Genomic DNA, 23509 nt, shown 5'->3' with positions numbered 1-23509 from the left:
GCCGCCGCCGCACGGTGAGTAACCGCCCGAGCCTGGGGCCCGCGGCCCGGGCCGGACCGACCCGGCCAGCCCCCGGCCAGTCCCGGCTGCTCGCCCCGAGCGCAGAGTGAAACTTGCCTCCCTCGGGATCTTCTCTCCTGTCGCCCACACTTGGCTCCCCATCTCTCCCTCGCTCCCGCCGCCGTCTCTGCCCTGCTCCCTGGCGCCCTCGCTACCCCTTCTCTCCTGCGTTCTCCTTTCCGTCACCTCTGTTAGGGCGCTCTTCTCTCCCAAACCTGGGGTCCCCACACCAATGCGGGACCCGTCTCGCCCGTCCCAACTCTGGTCCCCAGCTAATTTAATCAGGGTCTCCAGGAAGGCCTGGAGGTCCCAGACCTGGGCATCCTTTCTGGGAAGATGGGCTCTGGGCAGCGGCTTTCTTTCCCTCTCACCCTCCACCGGGAGATTAGGAAACTGAGGCAGGGACCTCACCAGCTCAAGGTCACAGCAGCCTGAGGCCGGGCAGAACCGCCTTTAAACCTCATGCCTGAGTTTCCATACTGCACTCCTCGCTTGGTTGACTCACTTCCCGCTCCTTGTGATCCGCTGCTGGCTGGCACGTTCCCGCTGGGGGTGCTGCCCGGCCTCCCCCAGCATAAGGAGGGCTTCTCCCAGCCTCCTCCTGCCTGAATTATCAAGCTCATCTTGACACTGAGGGAGGCGATGCTGTATCCCTATACTCAGAGAGGGGGCTCAGGGTCTCCCCCGAAGTCACAGTTGGAAGTGCAGAGCAGAATGATAACCGCAGGTCTCCTGTGCCCTGCACACCTGTGAGGCATCCGCTGGCTGAAGGATCCTTTCGGTCCTGTCTTTCTCCCTGCCCCGGGGACATTGGCTTATTTCCTAACTGGAAGCTTTCATGGTCCTGCCCCCTAGCTCAGCTGCTCGGTTTCCCCACTTGCACCGCCTAATGCCGCCCCATCAACCTGGACAGTGCTGCCCTCCATCCCTGGAGTGTCCTCACCAGGGTACATCCTAGCAGCCAAGCCACCTCTGGCAACCAGAAACACCCAGCTAGGCTGGGCCAGCCGGTAGCTGAGAAGAACCCAGCCAGCGCCTCACCCTGTCATTAGGGAAAGTTTAGCCTCAGGCGGGCATGCTGACACACCGTCTGGAGCAGGCTCTGAAGGAAAAATTGTGTGGTCCTTGGGAGTAGGTGTGGAGGAACAGAGCCCCTTTGCTCTGTTCGTCCACCATTTGGATCCGCAGGTGCCCCTGGGCGAGGCAAACAGGAGATGCCACTTTTCCTAAGCAGGTGCCTGGCCAAGGGTGGCAGCCGACCTAAGTGCCTTTTGTGTTTTTCAGCACGTGGCATGCCTGGATGCCCCTGCCCTGGCTGTGGTATGGCGGGCCGGAGGCTGTTGTTCCTCGCTGCTCTTGTCCTGGAGCTCCTGGGAGGGGCTGGGAGTTCTCAGCCAGCCCTCTGGAGCCGCGGGGCCGCAGCAGCCTGTCGCCTGGACAGCAAGGAGAGCGAGTCCTGGGGGGCCCTGCTGAGTGGGGAGAGGCTGGATACCTGGATCTGCTCCCTCCTGGGCTCACTCATAGTGGGGCTCAGTGGGGTCTTCCCCTTGCTTGTCATTCCCCTGGAGATGGGGACTACACTGCGCTCAGAAGGTGGGTGTTTTGGTTACCTCATGCTGCACTGAGGGGAATATACCACAAATGGGATGGCCTTAACAAACAGGAGGTTATTCTCTAACAGTTGGGAGGCTCTAAGTCCGAGTTCAAAGTGCCAGGCTCTAGGGGCTGGGTGAAAGCCTTGGGCTTCAGCTCTGTCTCTTGCTCCCAGCTAGAGGTTTTTCTTCGCTCAGACAGCCGCTGGCTGCTGAGGCTGACAAGCCCAAGGTCGACAAGTAAATAGGCACAGTTGCAGTGTTACCAAACAACATGGCAAGCCACTGATTCAAGTCCATTGAAAGTCCCAGTGACTTGGGTACATGCGAACTTCAAGCGTGCCATAAGCTGGAGACCTTCCTCAAAGTTGTTTCTTACCTCCTGGAAGCAGCCCACATCCCTAAAGCAGCTACTCAGCTGCTCCAATAGATTCCACCATGGAGTTAATTGCCAGTCTCACTATGGAGAATAACTACCCAGCTGCCCAGCCACTCAGCCAGGCCCAGCCAAGTCGACGCACAAACAGCTACCACAGGGGGTGGCCCTCTTCTGATGCTCAGGTGGCCAGCAGTATGGGAAGCATGCTGCTGCTGTTCCGGGAGACCTGGAGTCTCTCGTCCTGGGTTACAGTGTGTGCGATGGAGAACAGGGATAGAATCGAATTCCTTACTCTGGACCCGTGAGACCAGGGTGTGTCCTGGCCACTTGGTCATTCCTTTGTGCGTTTATAGGTCCTTTCTGTCAACAAACATTCACCAAGAAGCAGTATAGATAGAGGTTGGAAATATGGATGCCAAGCCACATGGGCTCTAGTCCAGGAGTGTGACATAGTAGGTCTGGACTGTGGCCTCAGGGATCTGTAACAAGCACCCAGGGGCTGTGCTGCCCCAGGCCCAGGAACACTCACATAGCACAAGGTTACTTGTTACTTGGAGCAGCTCCTCCAAGCCAGGTGCTGGGCTCAGGGCTGGGACAGCTGTGATCCGAGCCCCGAGGGGCCTGCTGTCATGCCGAGGACCCTGGGTGCCAGCTCACACGCTTCTCAGAGCAGCCCTGGAGGTCAGGGTAGGGAGGACTCGGATTGCTAGCTCCATTTTAGGGGGGATGGGGCACAGGCACAGAGAGGTTCTTTGAGCAGCCTCGGGCTGCCCAGCCTGGAAGCAGCAGCTTCCCCTGAGTCCCCACCCCACCACTAAGCTGCCTTTGCCCTCGGGCCTCAATTTCTCTATCCAAACATGGCGCTGGACTTGGTCCTCTTAGTGCACTTCCACCTCTGGATGCTACAAGTTTGCACAAGTCCACAAATGAATCTCTGCTACTTTCCTGAGAGAAGAGTGGCTGGTGAGAGGAAGGTTCCCATTTAATGGGCACTGGCTCATTTCATTCCCACAAGACCCCTGTTCAAGAGATAAAGTTATCCCCAGTTTGTAGAAGGGGAAACTGAGTCTCAGCAGTTCTCTCCCCAAGGTCCCCAGCAGGTCAACTGAGGAGCCCATGAGGCTCCAAAGCCCAGGCTCTTCCCCGTGGTGCCAGGCCATCCAGGAGGTCATGGTGTGTGCCTGCTGAGCACAGGGCCCTTGCTGGCCTGGAGGGTGGGCAAGCTAGGGAGAGCTGCAGCTTCTTCCAGAGGCTTACAGTCTGGTGGGGACAACAGAGAGAGCCCAGTGAGCTGGGTGGGACAGAGGCTGGGCCAGGCTCTAGCGGTGGATCAGCCCCTGGGCCCAATCTCTGCCTTGCAGCCGGGGCCCGGCGCCTGAAGCAACTGCTCAGCTTCGCCTTGGGGGGTCTCTTGGGCAATGTGTTCCTGCACCTGCTGCCCGAGGCATGGGCCTACACATGCAGCGCCAACCCCGGTGAGTGAGGCCAAAGCCCTGGGGCAGGTGGGCAGGAGGGGGAGCTGGTGCCCATACCCAGGGCTGCCCAGGCTCTGCCTGCACCACCAATGACTGGGGGAGGGGCTCTGGGCATCTGGCGGGATCTTGCCATAGAGGGAGGGTCGTGGTCCTGGTCCAAGCACCCTGGCCCCTGTGAGGATCCCTGGAGCCCAGAGGCCCCTCCACCCAGCCCTGCCTGTGGCTCCCGTCACTGCCCTGGACTAGGTTCTAATGCAGGTGGCCTCCACTTCTTTGGCCCTGGCTTGGCCTGACAGTTCCATCCCTGCAGGCGGTGAGGGGCAGCGCCTGCAACAGCAGCAGCAACTGGGGCTGTGGGTCATTGCTGGCTTCCTGACCTTCCTGGTGTTGGAGAAGATGTTCCTGGACAGTAAGGAGAAGGAGGGGCCCAGCCAGGTGAGCCCTAAGCCCAGGGCCTGGGGATTTGAGCTGAGCCCTGGAAAGAGGGTCTCTTGGCCCTCTTCCCTGGGAGCTCTGGGACACTGGGCCAACTCCTTTGGGAGGATCTGGGCAGTGATAGCAGCAGTGCCTGCTGTAACGTATGCTGATGGACTGATAGAAGCAGCAGTGTGGGCATAGAGGCTGTCGCGTCGGGGGCATCCAGCTACAGAGAAGTCTAGCCAGAGAAAGTGTGTGTTCTTTGTCTGTCTGTCTGTCTACTCTTTTATCACTACCCTGGCTGGATTGGGGGCATCTAATGCCACCTCTTCCTCCTCCTGGACCTAGGTCCCCAGCAAAGACCCCATGGCTGCTACTGCTGCTGCCCCTACACTCAATGGAGGCCGCTGTCTGGCCCAGCCAGCTGCGGAGTCCGGCCTGTGCACTGTGGTCCGAAGCATCAAAGTGAGTGGCCCACTAAGGATGCCCTCCTCCTACAGCTGCCCCACCCTGCATGGTTGGCCCAGCTCTGCCCTTCCTTCCTGGCTCAGCCCTCTCTGCCTGGCCCTGCCTACCCGCCTCAGCCGAGCTGTCTCCCCTCATCCAGGTTAGTGGCTATCTCAACCTGCTGGCCAACACCATAGACAACTTCACTCATGGGCTGGCTGTGGCTGCCAGCTTCCTTGTGAGCAAGAAGGTGAGTGGAGATTGGGGTAGGTGGGGTGCCAGGCATTGCCAGTGGGAACGCTGGTACCTGTGTTGACCAGCTAGATCTACCTCCAGAGTATATCTCCAGTCTACCTACTTTCTCCCTCCATTGTCAGTACCCTCACCTAAGGCCCTCCGTCTTTCTGCCTCCCAGACACTGCCACAGCCTCCTTGTCGGTCTTCTGGCTCCATCTTTTGTCTAAGCCCTGGTCTGGTGGTGTGGGATCACCCATTCCTTGCGGGTCACCCTTCATGGCTTTCCAGAATCCACGGAACCTGCCAGACTGGTGGGGTCGGCCCCTGTCAGCTTCTAGATGCCTCTTCTCTGCTCCAGCCTCTCTGCATTGCTCTCCCACTCGGTCTCCCGCTCTTGACCTGGCCTTGCTCCTGCCCTCCTCACAGCCTCCACCTCACTCTGGCACTCCGCCTGGACTGCTCTGTCGCCCACTCAGACAGCTGGCTCCTCATCCTGCAGACCTTGCATTGTGTTTCCTCAGTGAGGCCTTTGCTGACGTCATGTAAATTAACCCAAACCCAACCCACTGCCATTGAGTCGATTCTGACTCATAGCAACCCCCATTAGGTCCAAAGCTGTAAATCTTTATGGAAGTAGATTGCTTTGTCTTCCTCTCAAGGAGCACCTGGTGGGTTTGAACCACTGATCTTCTGGTTAGCAGGCAAATGCCTTGCCCACTACGCCACCAGAGCTCTTGCATATAAATCAGGGCTCCTGGTATTCATGCCCAGCATCCAGTCTGTAATCGTACATCTTTGTGCATTTGCTCAGTCCGGTGTCTGCCCTCCAGCTGTAAACATCATGAGGGAGGGTTCCTTCTTTTACTCACTGCTATATTCCCAGCAGCCAATGCAATGTCCAGCCCAGAGCAAACTCTGGGAACTCAGCTCAGAGCTGAGTGTCTATAGTGAGTGTGCAGGCCCCCAGCACAGACCTCCACCAACTCAGGCTCCCTCCCCGCAGATCGGGCTCCTGACAACCATGGCCATTCTCCTGCATGAGATCCCCCATGAGGTGAGTGCCTAGAGCGTGGGGGAGGATTGGAGGGTGGGACCGTCTGGCGACAGCGGGTGGACTGCATTGTCATCCTGGAACCTCCTCAGGACTGGGTCCCAGGTGATGGGATGTGGGCAGGGGACTGGGTGTGGGGTCATGCCTGAGACGCACAGGGGTCCGGGCCCAGCTGGGGCTGAGTGAACCCCCGGACCTCCCCTCAGGTGGGCGACTTTGCCATCTTGCTCCGGGCTGGCTTTGACCGATGGAGCGCAGCCAAGCTGCAGCTCTCGACGGCACTGGGGGGCCTTCTGGGCGCCTGCTTCGCCATCTGTACGCAGTCTCCCAAGGGCGTAGGTACGGGCGTGGGGGGTGGTGGCAGCAGGTGGCGGCAGCAGAGGGACCCCAACTCCAGACGTGGCTGCCCTACTGGCCCCCGTCTGCCCTGCGGGAGGGGTGGGATCATACAGCTCCCCGGGCTCCCAGCCAGCGGGCGTCCTCCTCCCACTGCAGAGGAGACTGTGGCCTGGATCCTGCCCTTCACCTCTGGGGGCTTCCTCTACATCGCTCTGGTGAATGTGCTGCCAGACCTCCTGGAAGAAGACGACCCCTGGTGAGTGACGCCCCGGGCCTGTCCTGGCAGGACCCTCAGATGCTCAGGAAGGAGGGGCACTGGCCTCTCCCTGACCAGCCCGTCCCCACAGGCACTCCCTGCAGCAAGTGCTTCTGCTCTGCGCGGGCATCGTGGTCATGGTGCTGTTCTCGCTCTTCGTGGAGTAGCCATGCCAGCCGTCCCCACCCCCACAGCAATAAGAGACTGGGATTCATTCTGTGACCATGTGTGAGAGGCAGAGGGCGAATGCACGTGAGACAGGATACACCCCCGACCAGACAGGAGGGAGGGTGGGGGTGTGATGTGTCCATGTGGCCTGTGGAGGTGTGTGTGTGAGACCAATACTGTGAGCCCTTGGGTGCTGGGCCCAGGGCCATGCCAGGGCTTCCTGCCTTACCACCCATCCTCATCACCTCCCGGAGCGAGTGGTGAACAGCAGCAGCCCTGGTCCCAAGCAGAGGCCTCTCCCCATCAGGATCTTAGGCAGGGAGCCCCAAAGCTGGGCCCTTGGGACCCTGGACCTTGGGGTCCAGGCTGGGCAGCTCCTCAGGTTCCTGGCCCTCCCTTCACCCCCTCCAAGGCCCTTTCCCTGAGGGCTAGAGAGGGGCAGCTGCTCCTGTGAACCTCCAACACTACTCAGCACTGACAGCCACACCCCTCCAGCACCGGGCGGGGAGGTGCTTCCAAGGCCTGTTCCTAGGGCTGTCCCCCCGCCCCGTGGGCCAGCTCCTGGTCCTCAGCGGGTGCTCCCCGGCAGCACCGACAGCTCTTGCCAAACGGCAGCCTGCAGGGCAGTGAGCAACCCAGGCCAAGGCCTCACAGTCTGGCTCAGGGATGTCTCTGCCAGCGACTCTGGGAGCAGGGAGAGTGTGCCTACCCCTCGCTCGGGGCCCCTTCGCCTTTCCCTTTGGGGCTGGGCGAGGTGGGGGCGGCAAGGGCCCCTTTTGTCAGCGCTCAGGAATGTGCTCTGGGAGAATGCTGAAGCCATAATCCCCAGCTATTTCCCTTGGCTGGCGCCCAGGTACTCAGCTGGCCCGCTCACGGCCCGGCTCAAGCGCTGCCGCTCACCAGTGGCTGTTTGGAGAAGTGGCGGTTGAGAGGGTCTGGGTTTACAGCGATTCTGCTGGAACTGTTTGTAAATAACTTGTTCTATAGACAAGATGGAAATAAAGCTCATCTACAAGCTGGCGGCCTCTCTGTTCTGCACACAGATTCTATGTTCACACAAGCCCTCCTGGGTGCCGTGGCCACCCTGTACACACAGCTGCCAGGTCAGCTATTTCCCCACCTTCAGCTTCAGGCCACCTCAGGGCCTCTGCCCTGGTTGGCTACCCCCTCCATCTCCAGTCATCCCTACTCCTAGAGCGCAACACAGGAGAAAACCAAACCAAACTCACTGCTACTGAGTCGATTCCAACTCACAGCAACCTCCATTGGGTTTCCAAGACTATAAATCTTTATGGAAGCGGACTGCATCTTTCTACCGCAGGAGAGGCTGGTGGGTTTGAACCACTGACCTTTTGGGTTAGCAGCCAAATTGCTTTAACCACTATACCACTAGAGATCCTTAAAGGTTATAGCATCGTTCCTGTGGCCTGCTTTAACAGCTCTTTAGCCCAATGATGGCTGAGCACGCACTATACACCTGGCAATATGCCAGTTTAGCCCCTCACCACTTTCAGAGTGTTCTAAAGAACTAACTGCTGGGGCTCCCCTCACCACACGACCTGGTAATGAATCAGGAAGGAAGCCCCACTCCCAACATTATGTCCAGGTTTGGCTTTGATGAAATTATTACTTAAAAAAGGAATATGATCTAAGCCAGCTCCCTCTCCTCCACGCTGGGGGTAAAGGCACCAGGCACCGGGGGGCGCTGCTCCCCACAGTGCTGCACTGGTAACTCACAGAAGGGTGAAGTCATGTCCTACTCTCTCATCTCCACGCCAACCAGGACACCTTCCAGAGCCAGCGGGCCAAGAGCAGCAGGGCCGTGGAGTCTGGTACAGGAGGGGTGGCAAGCCCAGATCTGCCACATCCTCAGTACTCTCACCCACAGAACAGAGGAGGGACATAAATACCTGCTTCACTCTGGTGGCACAGTACCTAAGGCATCCAACAGCTAACCGGAAGGCTGGTGGTTCAAACCCACCAGCTGCTCCTCAGAAAGAAGGTTGAGCAATCTACTTCCGTAGAGATACCACCTCGGAAACCCAAGGAGGGGGGGTCACTGAGTCGGATCTCACTCGACAGCAGTGAGTTTTTTCACCTGGTTGTGAAATACTCAGGAAAACTGTGTCATCTCAAGGTCCTGGCCTCCAGAGCCATCAGTGCCAGCCCACCCTCATCTCAGCAGGTGCCCAGGGCCCCTCCTGGGTGGCAGACACTCACACTCAGCCCCAGGAAGGAAGCAGTGTGGCCCATCTCATAGGTAAGGAAGCCATGGCATGGTGAAGGGGGGCAGGAACTGCAGTTTGATCCATATTCCAGGGCCATGGTTGGGAGGAAGTGAGCACCCTATCTGGTTAGGAGAGAAGAGGGAACATAGGAGAGAGGGCAAAGGAGGTAGCTGAGCTCAGGGCAGGGGACAGAAGTAGGGCACCGCAGATTGTACTGCTGGGCCTTTCAAGGAGGATGGTGGGAAGTCAATGGGACTCCCAAGGAGAGAGCGAGTAGTATGGGCAGCCAGGTCACAGGGACACCAGGGAGGCAAGAGACCACAGGAATCAGCTGGAGAGGCAGCAGAGCTTCCAGGCAGAGGCTGGGACAGCCGACGGCAGTGTCATATCCACTTAGGAGAGGGGAAAGAGAGGGAGGAGGGTACAGGCTTTTACCAGAGGGTGTAAGAGCTGATGGGAGTTCTGAAAGGCCGGTAGGTGGCTACCAGGGGCCCTGGCAAGACAGCACAAAGACTCTATTCTTCGTCCTGGGTTTGAATCCGAGCAGTGCCATTTACTAATTGTGTCATCTTGGCCCAGAGTCCATGGGTGGTGCACACAGTCAGCAGCCAAAAGGTTGGAGGGTTGAGTCCACCCAGAGAAGCCTCGGAAAAATGGCCTGGTGTTACTTCCCAAAAACCACCCAATGAAAACCCTATGGAGCAAGTTCTCCTCCGACATGCATGGGGTCACCAGGAGTCAGAATCAACTCAACGGCAACTGGTGATAGTGCTGGAGCCCTGGCCCAGCTGCTTAAACTCGCTATGAAATGGGTTCCTCCTGGTTATTCTCATAACTAAATAGGAGCCTGTGTAAACATGTACAGCACGTGGCCCAGCGGAGCCTCAACAGCCAGCTCAGGTGTGAGGTGCGCAGAGCTGAAAGCTGGGGGGGTGGGAGACTGGGGGGGCCTGGCAGAGAGTGGGGGGCAGATGGCAGGACTGGGAATAGGCAAGAGAACACAGCATGATGGAAGATGAGGCCTAGAAGGGGTCTGCCTCACAGCAGATCTTACTCAGGCTCATTTTCCAGCCAAAAGCAATGGGCCAAGAGCCGGGGACACACCGAGAACAGAAGGCTCAGGGGCCTAGGCAACAAGGAAGAACTTCACAGAGCAAGGACTAGTGGGACCAGAGCCCCAAATGCAAAAGGGAAAGAGGTGGGCTTCTCTTTCGGCCCCGCATTCAAGTAGCAGATGACAAGCCTCTTAACAGCTCAGAGACGTGGGCGATGGGGGAGGGGAGTGAGGAAGGAACAGGCTAAAGACCCCAAACAACAGCTGCAGCACCATGCCCATCCCTCCCAAAGGGTCCACCCTGACAACTGGTTTGGCCTATGGGTGGCTCAGGGGCCTCCCACATAAGGTCCCACTCCTCTACCTCAAACCCAGGTCAGACAAGATGGACAGATGGCAGGGTCCCGAAAACCATCTTTTATTACTAATTTTAACCAGGCAGAGACCAGGGAGCAGTCCAGTGGGCAGCCTCGCTAGGCGTAGTATTGCAGGTTGGCTTTTTTCTTGGCTTGCACCTCCAGGATGCCCTCCATGTAGTCTTCATGGGTGAGCTCTGTGGCACCCCGGCGTAGCGCGATCATGCCCTGCAACCACGACACACAGGGTGTAGGGTGCCTCCCAGAGGCCTCAGGCAAATGGCCTGTCGAGTCCAGGGAAAGAGGTAAGAAGACAAACATTCACCCACTCCACCAGCTACTCACCGCCTCCACACACACGGCCTTGCACTGGGCCCCATTGAAGTCATCTGTGCAGCGGGCCAGCTCCTCATAGTTGACATCAGGACTAGGGAAGAGAACAGGGAAAGGAGCCCCACAGGGCTCAGTCACTATGGTGATGGTAAGGAGAAGAAGCAAGGTCAACTCACCCTGTGACCTTACCCACTATACAAGATGGAGCAGGTTAAAGCGACTTTGACCATGATCTCTTGTCTCTTGAACTCCAAAAACCAAACCAAACTCACTGCCATCAAGTCAATTCCGATTCATAGTGACCCCCCTCTGGATTTCTAAGGCAGTAAATCTTTACAGAAGTAGATTGCCCAGTCTTCCTTCCATGGAGTGGCTGGTGGGTTTGAACTGCCAACCTTCTGGTTAGCAGCCAAATGCCTCGGGTACTACACCACCAGAAATCTGCATCCACTTCTTTAGGGACTGGCTTTGCCACAGGCAGGGGAACAGAGGATTGTGAGACAAAAGATGGTCGCCTCCACTCCGTTAGAGCGGATCCTATATTGGTGCCACATAGCCACCACTGTTTGCTATAAGCACCAAGCCAGTGAGTGCTGAGGGCACATGTAATTACCAAAACCCCATGAGGTTGGTGCTGTAACCCCAAGTTTCAGATGATAAAGCTGAGGCTTAGGGAGGTTATGCCCCCTGCAGCAGGTTGCAGAGATCTGATCCCAGGTCCATCTGGCCTCTGGCTGGATTCTCTGGGCTACTCTTGGGCTGAGTTCATCTGCTGGGGGAGGGCTCAAGGGCCTCTGGCCTTGCCCTTGGGTCATGGAGGGTTAGGAGCAGACTCTAAGGAGCAGAGGCCCCCAAGAATTAGGCCTGGGCCTCCGCACAATTCTATTTTGGAAAACCGGGGAGAAGTGGAGGTGTGAGTGGTGGGAGAGTGTTGCAGAAGCCTGGGGGAAGCTGCATACAAAGAGGAGAAACGGAGACCAACCATTGCCAAAGCTGTCCCTCAGGTCCTGGCTCCTCTTAGCTCACCTGACATTCATCTTCCGGGAGTGGATCTGCATGATTCTGGCCCGGGCCTCTTCATTGGGCATTGGGAACTCGATCTTGCGGTCCAGACGACCTGAGCGGAGCAGGGCGGGGTCCAGGATGTCCACCCTGTTAGTGGCTGCAATGACCTGAGGAAGAAGAGCGGCACCCTTAACTGAAGAAGGGGATCATACGCAGGCACAGTCATAAAAGGCAGAGGATGGGTGTGGGCGCAGGAACAAAATAAAAACCAAACTCACTGCCTTCGAGTCAACTGCGACTCACAGCGACCCCTCCTTGGGTTTCCGAGGCAGAATTTCTACGGAAGTAGATTACCCAATCTTCCTTCTGAGTAGTGGCTGGTGGGTTTGAACCTCCAGCCTTCTGGTCAGCAGTCAAATGTTAACGGCAGACCTGAACTCCCATTCTTGGTCTACTGCATACTAACTGGGCAACCCTCTGAGGAGCCTTGATAATACTCACTTTTACTTGGGTGTTGGGCTGGAACCCATCCAGCTGGTTCAGAAGCTCCAGCATTGTCCTCTGGACCTCCCGGTCCCCAGCCTTCTCACTGTCAAAGCTGCACACAGGAGGCCGAGACACAGTGAGAACAGCTTGGGCACAGCTGGCCCCCTTCTCCATTCACAGGAAGCCTAACCCAACCTGCCCAGGGCAGGGAAACGTCTCACTCAATGGGGCCCTCTGGTCTACAGACGGGCACATGAAAGGTGCGGAGAATTGTTGGTGGCAACATTCAACTGAAGAGACTCCTGTTCAGATGTCATGCTGAGGATACAACAGACAGCAAAAACAGCCACTACCAGCTGTTACCTGATGAACATGACTGCATACTGCACCAGGCTTTGGAAATACGGCAATCAGGCCCAGACATGGGACACTGTGTGAGGCTGGGAGAGTGTAGGTGGGCATCCCTGAGGAAGTGTCCCTTAGGCTGAAAACACATTGAAGGCTGAGGCCAAAAAGACAATGGCAGACAACCAACCAATGGAAAACGGAGGAAAAGGAAAAGCACATTCTAGAAAGGAAAAAGTAGGTACAAAATTCCTCCTGCCAGAGAGCTAGAGTCAGCCTAAAAACCAGGAGGGGGAAGAAGTGTGTGTGTAGGATGAGGCCAGAGGCTGGCAGGGGCAGCTTACATGTGGGGCCTTGCAATCTCTAGCTAGGTCAGTATTTCTCTGAAGGAGCAATGAGGAGGCCAAGGAAAGGTTTAACAGCATCTGTTTGTGTGGAGGACTGTGGGGGCATGAATCAAGTGACCAGACTTGTTTTGCAAAGAGCATGTTGGCAGCTATAAGGAAAATGGATGGTCAGAAGAAATCAGGAAGCCCAGTTAGTAGAACTAGAAGAACAGAGCAGCCACTGTCCCAGTGGAGGGGGGAAGAGCTGGAGTTTGGAACAGTGGGGAATCCAAGCCCTCCTGCTATAGGAACCTCATTAGTGGTGCCCAACACTCCCTCACCGCTTGGTGCCGATGGCATCCAGCTCGTCAATGAAGATGATGGATGGAGCTTTCTCCTTGGCCAGGGCAAAGGCATCCCGGACCAGCTTGGCACCATCTCCAATGAACATTTGCACCAGCTGGGGGCCAGCCAGCTTCAGGAAAGTGGCCTGGGAGGGGAGGGAGTGGTGGGGTAAGGCCAAAGGGACCCGGAGACCCCCCTTTGAGCCCACCTAGTAGAGCTTCAGCTCTGCCCATTTCCTCCTTATTCCTCCTAAAGCACTCACCTTAGTCTGTGCAGCACAGGCCCGAGCCAGAAGGGTCTTCCCTGTGCCTGGGGGCCCATACATCAGCACACCTTTGGGAGGCTGGATCCCCAAGTTCTCAAACTTCTCCTTGTGGTTCATTGGCAGGACAATGGCCTCCACCAGCTGCCAAGATTAGGTGAGGAGAGTGAAGCCCTGAGAGCTCCTACAGCCCAACCCTTGATGTTAACCCCAATCCGCAACCCTCCTACACCAATTTAGAGACACTACCCTCCCTTTTCCCTATTTCATGACACAGTAGACCACCCACCCCCATGGGGGGCTGGCTATGGCCTCTCAGAAGGAAGTCTAAAGACACCGAGCTATAGTCTTGGTTCCAGCCCTAATTTTTTGTGCCCCTGGGCAGGTCATTCAATCTCTCTAGACTTCAGTCAACTAACCTGCTACATGGCATGCCTCCTTTCCTCCCTAGAATGCTCTGAAGACAAAAGGCATACTAAAGCACATAAGCGCTCTGATCAATGAAACAAAAGAAATTAAAGGCTTTTGCCTCCCTCACCTCCTGAATCTGCTTGTCCAGGCCCCCAATATCACTGTATTGCTCTGTGGGTCTCTCGTCCACCTCCATGGCCTTTACTCTTGAATCATACTCTGTGGGCAGGGTCTCCAGGATTAGATAGGAGTCTTTGTTCACACCCTAGGAACAGGATAAAGCCTTCAGAACTATCCAAGCTCAAGTCCTACCTAGGTGGCAGGTGAAAAGCTTATGTAGAGTGAAAGGAAAGACACAGAACTGGGCAAAACAAGCAGCAAGGAACAGGACAGGTCCCAGACTCTTGGGGCTGCTCTGCTGAGATTCAGGGCCTATGTGATCTGGGGGCTGAGGCAAAGGCTCAGCTAGTCAGTGGGAAAAACCTCTCTGGAAAAGCCCCACCTGGGCACAGGCACCACTCACCACCAGGTCTCCTGGCTTCAGCTTTTCAGCATCCACCAATCCAATAACAGGCAAAAAGTACGTCTGTAGGGAAGATACCGGGTACAATATCCATTACTATCCCTCCCACAGCATCCCCTCACCCTTCTTAGTGATCCCCCATTGTTGAGGCAGCTTTACCTGTCGTGTAGAGGTTTTGATCACTGCACACTTGCCTTTCCTCTGGGAATCCAGGTCGATATTGGCACCATCCTCCTCTTGGTCGTTGGGATCAACATCTAGCAGCTGACAAGGGAAAATGTTCGCATCAAGAGGCCCTGCTCAGCGTCCTGTATCCTCACAGCCCAGTGCTTCCTGGACAAAGACAACTCCCAGCACTCGCTGGCCATCCCTTCCTCACTTCTCAGTCTAGCTCTGAGCCCAGCAAAGGTGCAGCTGATAAGCCAGGAGACTGACAAGACCTCTGTTTAGGAACTGTTTCTCTGCATAGAGCTCACCCACTCCGGAGAAAGAGAAATACAGCAGAAGAGGGAGACATGAGGCTTCCAGGGTCTTTCTGGAAGTACGGACTAGGGAGGGGGCCACAGGACGTACAGCTCTAACATACAATCTGCGCCCCAAACCGTTATCCACTCTTTCTCCAGTGGCCCTACCCTGGGCTGTCCTCAAGCCCCCTTGACCCCCTCTTCCCCTCCACATACACACACACCTCGATGACGTTGGAGACGAGGTATGGCAAGGTCTTGTTCACTTTGATTTTCTCACTGTTCTCTTTGATCTTGTCTTTCATGGCCTGGAGCTCGTGGGTGACTCGCAACACTTCGCTCTTCATGATCTGGTATGAAGGGGAGTGCAGGAAACGTTCAGCTCCACTCTGTTTGTCCTAGGACCCTGCAACCGATGAGGTCCTGGCTGCCCAAGGGACCTTTCCCTACTTCCTTCCCCCGGCTCCCAGAAGACTAAGCCTCATCCGGCAGAGGTCCAAACAGTGTGGAAACCTGGTGAAGTGGAAAGACCAGGCCTTCCAGTCAAACAAATAGGTTTAAGTTCGCCTCCTATTAAGAGCTGGGCATGTCGGCACAGTTGAAAACCTCCCTGGGCATCAGGTCCCTCACCTGTAAAATGAGGACGCTAATACCGGAAGGACTCCTGAGATGAACATGTAAGAATTCTCCGGGAAGGGGAGTCTGGTGATTAGTGTCCCGCCCCCTGTCCCTTCACTCTTCCTTCCTCCCCCATTTCAAACTCAGTTTTGCCTTGTCTTTTCTGGGGAGCGAGGAGAGAGCTAGTGGACTAAGAACGATGTAGAGGTGGCTGAGGTCCCCAGGCCTGCCCTGCGGGGGCTCCACCACCGCGACAGCGACCGCGCGCCCACCTTGATCTCACTGTCCAGCAGCCGCGTGCGCTGAATGATCTCTTCCGTGGACATTTTGAGTACCTCCTCCCCGATTCCATCTTGCTGTTTAGGAAAAAAAATATGTATTGTTTTCACTCAGACTGCATCTCGTGTTCTCCGAGCCCGCTCACTGCCCGCTTCCCCGCCAATAAAACCGAGACAAGGGAGGGAGCCTCCTTCTTCACATCCCTGCCCAAATCCCAAGCGGCCCCCTTCCTGGGACCAGGCCGACCAGTCTGACATTTTCGCCCTTCCTCCGCTGCCCCGGCTCCGGGACCCCCAGCTCTCCCAACGCCCACCTCAGCCTCATCCCACACGGTCGCCATCTTATCCTGCCGAGTCACTGGATCATTGAGTTCCGGCATCAGATTCACTTCCTGCAGGAGAGGGCCGAAGATCTGACGGGGCAGGAGCCCCAGCGGGAGATTAATGTCTTTCTTAACGCCTGACCCTCACTTTCTGGCAGACTTTTCCTCGTGAAACACCGAACACTTGGCCGAAATAACTCAGGCTGCGTTGCAACAACGAATCTGCTTCTCCCACTCAAAAGACGAAGTCAGGGCCACAGACCCCGCCCTCGTAGCTCCTGGGTAGGGGCCTGACTGTAAAACCGGAAGGAGAGCCAGAAAATACGGTAGCTGCGACGGCCCCTGGGAAATGTAGTTTCAATATGGCCCGTAACTGAAAGGACACTTCCCGAGGGGGGATTTCAACCCCAGTCTGGCCCTGCTAAGAATTTAGGAAGTCACACAATGGCTCTGCCTCCCAAACCATAAACAACACGCGAAAGATGTATGCGAAGAAAAAAAAAAAAATGCCACCTCAGGCCTTACTTTTTTAATGTTTATTTAATTACAAACTGGCTACTCAAGGTTACCAGAGAGAATCATTAACCAGTTGTAAAGAGGTAAATCGCTACTAACTTCAGAGCAGGCTCCACGAAATTGCCCACGTGGAAAGAGCTCCACTGACCATCAGCCTCCACAATTAAAAACATTATGACATGTCTGCAATCGTCTATTCTCCTTATCCATGGTTAGTAACTTCAGTGAGTAGGGCAGATTTCTTTGGATCATAGGCTCAGAGGATTCATTTGTTATATCTGTTTGCTGCTCTGCAGGAGCCCCAGAGTCTCCCACCCCTGAACTGCATGTAAGACATGTTTATATTTTAAGTCAAGCCATCGCAAATCCTCTCCAACTTGGTGAGTATCTGTCCAGTGGTTTTCTTTCCTTCCTGCAGTGGAAGGCAGGAATTTACTTCTTTAGATAACAACATTTGTGGTTGCTTGCTTAGACCTACAAAGCACCTCCTCAGACATTAGCATTTGATTCCATCCTCTCCACAGTCCTGCCCTGTGGACAAATTAAATTATCATTCTCAATTTTAGATAAGGACATGGAGACTCATGGAGGTTAAATGACTTGCCTGAGGTTGTTCAGTGAGTTGGTGTCAGGACTGGGGCTGCTGACCCCAAATTCCCACTTTTCAGGATAGTCTGACAGAAGTCAAGAAGGCCCGGTTGCAATGTACCAAATGTGAGTGACCAATATGGCAGCATTGAGGATGAGAAAGACATAGAGAGGTACATGGGCAGTACAGACAACAAATATTAACCCTTTTGCATATACAGTACTGAGTTGTCAGTGAAAGCAAACATGGGATATGGACAGATAGATAGGTGGACAGGCTAAACAATTAGGTATGTCTAAATGGGGAGTGTATCCAAGATCATATATAGGGTTGGCAGACAATGGGCCTATAAGTTCATGTGAATGATCAGAATTCCCAGGTGTATAGTAGAGCTGACAAGGGGCAAGGTTATGGTCATTGCTTGGTCACAGCCAGCTACCCAGAGGGACCGAGTAGTTGATCCTGTGGGCTTGGGACCATAGTCGCAGGGGACATCAAGCTCAATTGGCATAACATACTATATAAAACACTGTTCCACCTCCTACTTTGGCGAGTAGCGACTGGGATCTTAAAAGCTAGCAAGCTGCCATCTAGATGCAACAACGGGTCTCTCCTCGTCAAGAAGAAAGAAGAAAACAAAAATTAATGGAAACAATCAGTCCTCGCGACTGGTACACCATCCGCTCTGCAACCTATACAACTATGAGACCAGAAGAACTAGATGGTGCCCAGCTACCACTGCCATCCACTTGGAAGGGATGTAGGAAATCCTGCATAAAGAGGGAGAACAATGTGGAACAAAACTCAAAATCATTTGGAGGAAAAAAAAAAAAAAGAAGGTGGGAACCAGGTTTGCTGGTCCAATAGAGCCTGGTGGAACCACGGAGACTATGGCCCCTAGCTGCCCTTCAGGTCTGGAATTGAACCCACACCTGTAGTTTCCAGCCAAACAAAGTACAGGCATGTGAGTTAAACATTTACCTCAAGTAGACACACGCCCTGGAGAGAACAATCATGGGAGAAGGAAGGGCTGCTTATGCACAGGGAGACAGCTCAGGGGGCAGGAGAGTATGGAGGGATGGTCACTGGGAAGAAGTAACTATGGGGAGGAAGTGGGAGGGGAGCTGTTGCATTGTAAATTTTGGTCAATGACATGAGAGACAAAGTATATGTGAACTGCTGTATGAAAAGTGAATTTACTCTGTAAATCTTCACCCAAATAAAAATAAAATTAAAAAAAAAAAAGAAGGCCCATTTGATCACAGCCTCCACTAGCCTGAGATAAGGAGAATTAGATGGTGCTCAGCTACCACTGCTGACTGCTCTGATCAGGATCACAACTGAAGCTCCTGTAGAGAGTGGGAGAAAAATGTAGAACATACTCAAAATAATGAAGAAAAAAAAAAAAAAAGACTGGACTTTTTGGTCTGGTAGAGACTAGTGGAACCCTTGAGACTATGGCCCTTAGATACTACCCTTCAGTCCTGGAACTGAACCCAATACTAGCAATCACCTTTCAGGCAAACAATAGACAGGCCTATGAAGTAAACAAGGAGCTCTGGTAGCATAGTGCCTAAGGCACTTGACTGCTAACCAGAAGGCTGGCGGTTCAAACCCACCAGCAACTCCTCAGAAGGAAGGTTGGGCAATCCTACTTCTATAGTGATACTGCCTTGGAAACCCAAGGAGGGGTCGCTATGAGTCGGGGCCGGCTCAACGGCACATAACAACAACATGAAGTAAACAACAGTATCCATGATGAATGTGTTCCTCAGAACAATTGACCAAACAAGACCAAAAGGGCCGTACTTACCCGAAAACAAAATTCAGAAAGCAGGTAGGGGCAGGAAAGATGGCCTAGGGATATGGGGAATCCAGGAAGGAAGTGGAAAGAGTGCTGTTACATTGAGGAGAATGCAACTACTGTCATGAAATAAAATGTGTATAAATTTCTGAATGGGAAACTATTTTGCCTTGTAAATTCATGCAAAACGCAATAAAATGTTCAAAAACTGCTGATCCAGTTGAGGAAGGGCCTGTCTTCACAGTCTGTGCTGGTCCCACTCCACCTACAATAAGAGGGTCCAGTTCTGGGCACTATATTTGGAGATTCTAACAAATAGAAATGTGTTTAGGAAGCTACCAGCATGGGCCTGTGATGGTGGCAGCAGATACTGACTAGAGTAACCGGGCGCTCAGATGAAATGAGCACTTAGGGTTATCAGAGACAAGACATGGGAGCTTCTTTCATACCCAAGGGGCTATTAAGGAAGAGTTGGACTTGGCCTCAGTGCCTCCAAAAAGTGGAAGAACCAGGAGGCTTCTTGCTGTTGCTGGGTTTCATCAAGCAGATTCCAACTCGTAGCAACCCCATGAGACAGAGGAGAACTGCCGCACAGGGTTTTCCAGGCTGTCATCTTTACAGAAGCAGATCACCATGTCTTTCTCCCATTGAGGCAATGGGTGGGTTTGAACTGCCAACCTTTCAGTTAGCAGCCAAGCACCTAACCATTGTGCCACCAGGGCTCCATTAGGACGCTAGTACCAGGGATTCACGGGGAGACTGGTTTCAGTCCAAATTCTCTCTGAGTTGGAGGAGTCTTCTAGATGGTGGTGAGCTTCCTGTCATTGGAAGAGGAAAGGCAAGGGTGAGACCACAATCTGGTGGGGTGTTATAGAGAAGATTCTTGAAAGGGATGGACCCATGGGGTTTTAAGGACCTTTCTAGGTTGAATGTCTCATTCTCCAATCCTGTCCAGGATGAGAGAGGTTGATGATCTTGGTGTTCCAGCATTAGGGATGTCTTAGGGGAGGTGAGAGAAAAAGGAGAATGCGCTTATGAGGTTTCAAGCTGCTCAAGGAAATCAAGAAAGTACTAGGTTAGTCCGAGCAGGGACATGAGACTCTGGGGCCTAGCAAGCCCTCAGGAAGAGTGAGGTTGGCCCAGCTTGGTATCTCATCCGTTTGGGACCTCTAGGGAGGAAAAGGGGCCTAGGCCAGGCCTAGAATGGGGAGGAACAGGAGGTCCTGGGAGCTGAGGCACTGCATAAGGAGATGCTAGAACCAGGAATGGATCAAAAATGACCAAGCAACCCCATTAGAACTGTATGTTTCTGGGGTGGGGCTGGGAGGCAGGTCCAGAGAAGGCTCTGATTTCAGAGCCCAGCTCTGCTTTATGAGCTAGGGCAAGTCTACTCTACTCCCTGGACCTCAGTTTCTCCACGTGGAAGACAGAGAGGCCCTGATGTCCACCATACAAGGATGTGGTAAGGATTAAGCAGGTAGGGTTACCAAGAGTCCAACAGAGTAGAACTGCCCCATAATGTTTCCAAGCCTAAGGCACTTGACTGCTAACCAGAAGGCTGGCGGTTCAAACCCACCAGCCACTCCTCGGAAGGAAGGTTGGGCAATCCTACTTCCATAGTGATACTGCCTCGGAAACCCAAGGAGGGGTCGCTATGAGTCGGGGCTGACTTGACGGCAAATAACAACAACAACAACAAATCTTTATGGAAGCAGAGTGCCACATCTCTCTCCCACTTCTGAGTTAGCAGCCAAGCATTTAACCACCGTGCTACCAGGGTTCCTGCAAAACTAGTGAACGCCTTCATATTCTTCAAACCTTGTTCCGAAGCATTCCCTGACCCTCAAACACCCGGTCAAGTCTTCTTACTCTTTCTCCCATAATTCCCTGCACTTACTACATGTTGAGCCCAGGTCACCAACAAAAAGCACAATGCACGCAAACAGGCAGTGGGACACCTAGAGTGGGTCACATAGAGAAGAGACAGAGCCAGGTCAATTTCACTTGTGGGTGCTGGTCTTCTATGGCCAATGAGCCACTGCCCGCAGCGAAGGCAGGGCTGATGGTCTGGGCACACCCCTACGTGCACAGCTGGGAGACCAGGACAGATGCAGAAGTGGGTTTGGCCAGGTGCCCCCTAATACACTTAGCTAAGCAGTTCCTGGGAACAGAGGCAGCAGGTGCTCAGGGCAGGAGGGAAGGGATGTGCTGATAGCCCACCAGCTGCTACGGGATGTGTTTTGGGTCAAGGTGCCCTCGCAAAAGGGAATCAATTGACACTCTCATCCTGTCCACAAAGCTGGGTTGACATATGGGTCTAAGAACAAGGTTCATTTGTGGATTACGGGAAAGGAGGCAGGCTGCATTCAGATGGCCCTTTCCCCATTAGATAGATACTCTTGTGTGATTATGTGAGTGTCTCCCTGTCCCTGGATTATAAACTCCAGGTGTCTGATTAGTTTACCACAAGTCCCCAAGGGCCTAGGAAAGTGCCTGGCCCACAAAAACAAAACAAAACAAAACAAAAACATCAAAATCAATTAAATCCACACCCCAACTCCTGCCACCCCCCCAAAAAAAAAATCAATTAAATCCAAACTATAAGCTGGGCGTTACCCCTCTGAAGCCCCACATGCTCATCTTCAAGCACTCTCTTGGGCCAGGCCCAGCAGGTGTCAGTCCCTGGGTGGGGAGAGAAACTAACACAGCAAAGGAGTTGTCTTAGGGTCCTTCCAGTCCTGATGGCTCACTTCTCTCTATATACACCACATCCAATCCCTCAGGGCCCCTGTTAATTCTACCTTAAAAAAATATCCAGAATCCTGAAATGATAAGATCTGCCTCAAAATGATCCAGTGCAAGAAATAGGGGGTGGGAGGTGGGAGGGACATAAATGAAACAAGATGGTGTCACAATTTCCAAAATAAAAGACTTTTTTTTTTTTTTTCCCCCAGAATCTGACTTCTCCCCACCTCCATGCTCCACCCTGGGCCTGCCACCACCATCTCTCACCTGGATTATTGTAGGTGGCTCCTCATTGATCTCCCTGCTTCTCCCCTGACCCTCCTAATGTCTATTCTTTTCATCCCCCAAACACTTTATTCTGAAAACTGTTAAACCTACAAAAAGTTGAAAGAATATATAAAAAACGTTTTTTTACCTTCCACTTAGATTGATGATCGGTAACATTTTGTCACATTTGCTTTCTGTGTGTGTATATGCACACACATACATTTTTCTTTTTTTGCTCAATCATTTCAAAATAAGTTACAGATATCATGATACTTCACCTATAAATATTTCAGCCTGTATCTCCTAAGAGGGACATTCTCATACATAACTACAATATACTGTCATCACCATGGAATTCAATACTGATGCAATAAGATTTAATACACAGTCCATAGTAAAGTGTCTTCAATTATCCCCAAACTGTCCTTTATAATCCTTTTCTTTTTAATTCAACATCAAGTCAAGGATCACACATTCAGTTAGTTGTCCTGTGTCTTTTATGTTGTGGTTGGTTGTGGCCAAGCTGGCTCTTTAGTCCCCCAGCCTTTTTTGATCTTTTATGGTGTTGATATTTTTGACATGTCGAGCCCAGTTGTCTTGTATCTAGAGTCAACACAGCAACCATAGGAATTCTTATAAAACCTAAGTCAGATCATGTCACTCCTCTGCTAAAACCTCCCGCAACAGCTGCTGGTCTTGTTCAAAGTAAGAGCCAAAACCCTTACAGTGGCCCACAGGGCCCTACGTGCTTTGACTCTCACACAATTTCTTCTAAGAACTCAACTCCCACTCCTTTCCCCCTCTCACAGTTACAGACCTCTTTGCTGTTCCTTGACCATGTACACTAGCTCCTGTCTTAAAACGCATACCCTGTGGTTTCTCAAAAAGTTAAACAGATGATTACCATATGACCCAACAATTCCACTTCTGGGTACAAAACCAAAAGAAATTAAAACAAGGACTCACACAGGTTTTGTATGTCAGCGTTCACTGTAGTAGACAGACTATTTGTATGTCAATAGTCAAAAGGTGGAAACAATCCAAGAGTCCATCAACTGATGAATGGATAAACAAAATGTGGTATGTACATAAAATGAAATATGACTCATCCATAAAAAAGGAATGAACACTGATACATGCTATGACATAGATGGACCTTGAAAACATGATTCTTAATGAAATAAGTCAGACATGAAAGGCCAAATTATCGTAACACTTACATATTAAAAAAAAAAAAAAAAAAAACCTCACTGCCATCAAGTAGATTCCGACTCATAGTAACCCCCTTTGGGTTTCTGAGCTGGTAAATCTTTATGGAGTGGCTGGTACGTTTGAACCGCCAACCTTCTAGTTAGCAGTCAAATGCCTTAGGCACTACACCACCAGAACTCCTTGTATAGCATATCTAAAATAAGCAAATTATTCACAAAGACAGAAAGTGGAGTAGAAGTTACCAGGGCTGGGAGGGCAGAGGAATGGAGAGTTATTTGCTTAAGGGGTACAGAGCTTCTGTCTGAGGTGATAAAAAGGTTTTAGAAATAGATAATGATGATGGTTGCACAAAGTGGGAATGTAATTAATACTACTTAATATTTTACCACAACTAAAAAAAAAAAAGACTGCTTCTTCTTCCTAAAATGTTCTTTCCCAGAGAATTCCTTGGTTCAGTCCTTTGCTTCTTTCAAGTCTTGCCTCATATGCCACCTTCTCAATGAGGCCCATACTTAAACCGTTTTTATACGGTAACAGTAGCAGTCAGTCCCAGGGTTACAGGTGAGGAGAGACAACTCAGGGACGCCCAAAGTAGCAA

At 52.9% G+C, this 23509-nt stretch overlaps 2 protein-coding genes across 2 annotated transcripts; one reads left to right on the top strand and one right to left on the bottom strand.

Annotated features, from left to right (window-relative positions):
* The first annotated feature begins 1352 nt into the window (after positions 1–1352).
* On the top strand, positions 1353–6420 carry SLC39A13 (solute carrier family 39 member 13). The gene is made up of 9 exons (XM_007957520.1): positions 1353–1653; positions 3393–3506; positions 3817–3941; positions 4272–4388; positions 4531–4620; positions 5611–5661; positions 5865–5997; positions 6154–6253; positions 6345–6420. Exons 1-9 carry the CDS (start codon positions 1353–1355, stop codon positions 6418–6420), a joined length of 1107 nt encoding a protein of 368 aa, XP_007955711.1.
* A 3756-nt stretch (positions 6421–10176) lies between these two features.
* On the bottom strand, positions 10177–15847 carry PSMC3 (proteasome 26S subunit, ATPase 3). Its single transcript, XM_007957518.2, has 12 exons — positions 15770–15847; positions 15450–15533; positions 14784–14909; positions 14255–14359; positions 14096–14158; positions 13700–13837; positions 13162–13305; positions 12896–13044; positions 11899–11995; positions 11419–11564; positions 10405–10486; positions 10177–10287 (listed from the first exon to the last, which is right to left on the bottom strand). Exons 1-12 carry the CDS (start codon positions 15833–15835, stop codon positions 10177–10179), a joined length of 1311 nt encoding a protein of 436 aa, XP_007955709.1. The 5' UTR covers positions 15836–15847.
* Positions 15848–23509: the final 7662 nt, after the last annotated feature.

Source organism: Orycteropus afer, unplaced genomic scaffold (genome assembly GCF_000298275.1).
Source record: "Orycteropus afer afer isolate SDZICR_OR568_19922 unplaced genomic scaffold, OryAfe1.0 scaffold00756, whole genome shotgun sequence".
Taxonomy (NCBI): domain Eukaryota; kingdom Metazoa; phylum Chordata; class Mammalia; order Tubulidentata; family Orycteropodidae; genus Orycteropus; species Orycteropus afer.
This window is presented reverse-complemented; position numbering and strand designations above follow the sequence as displayed.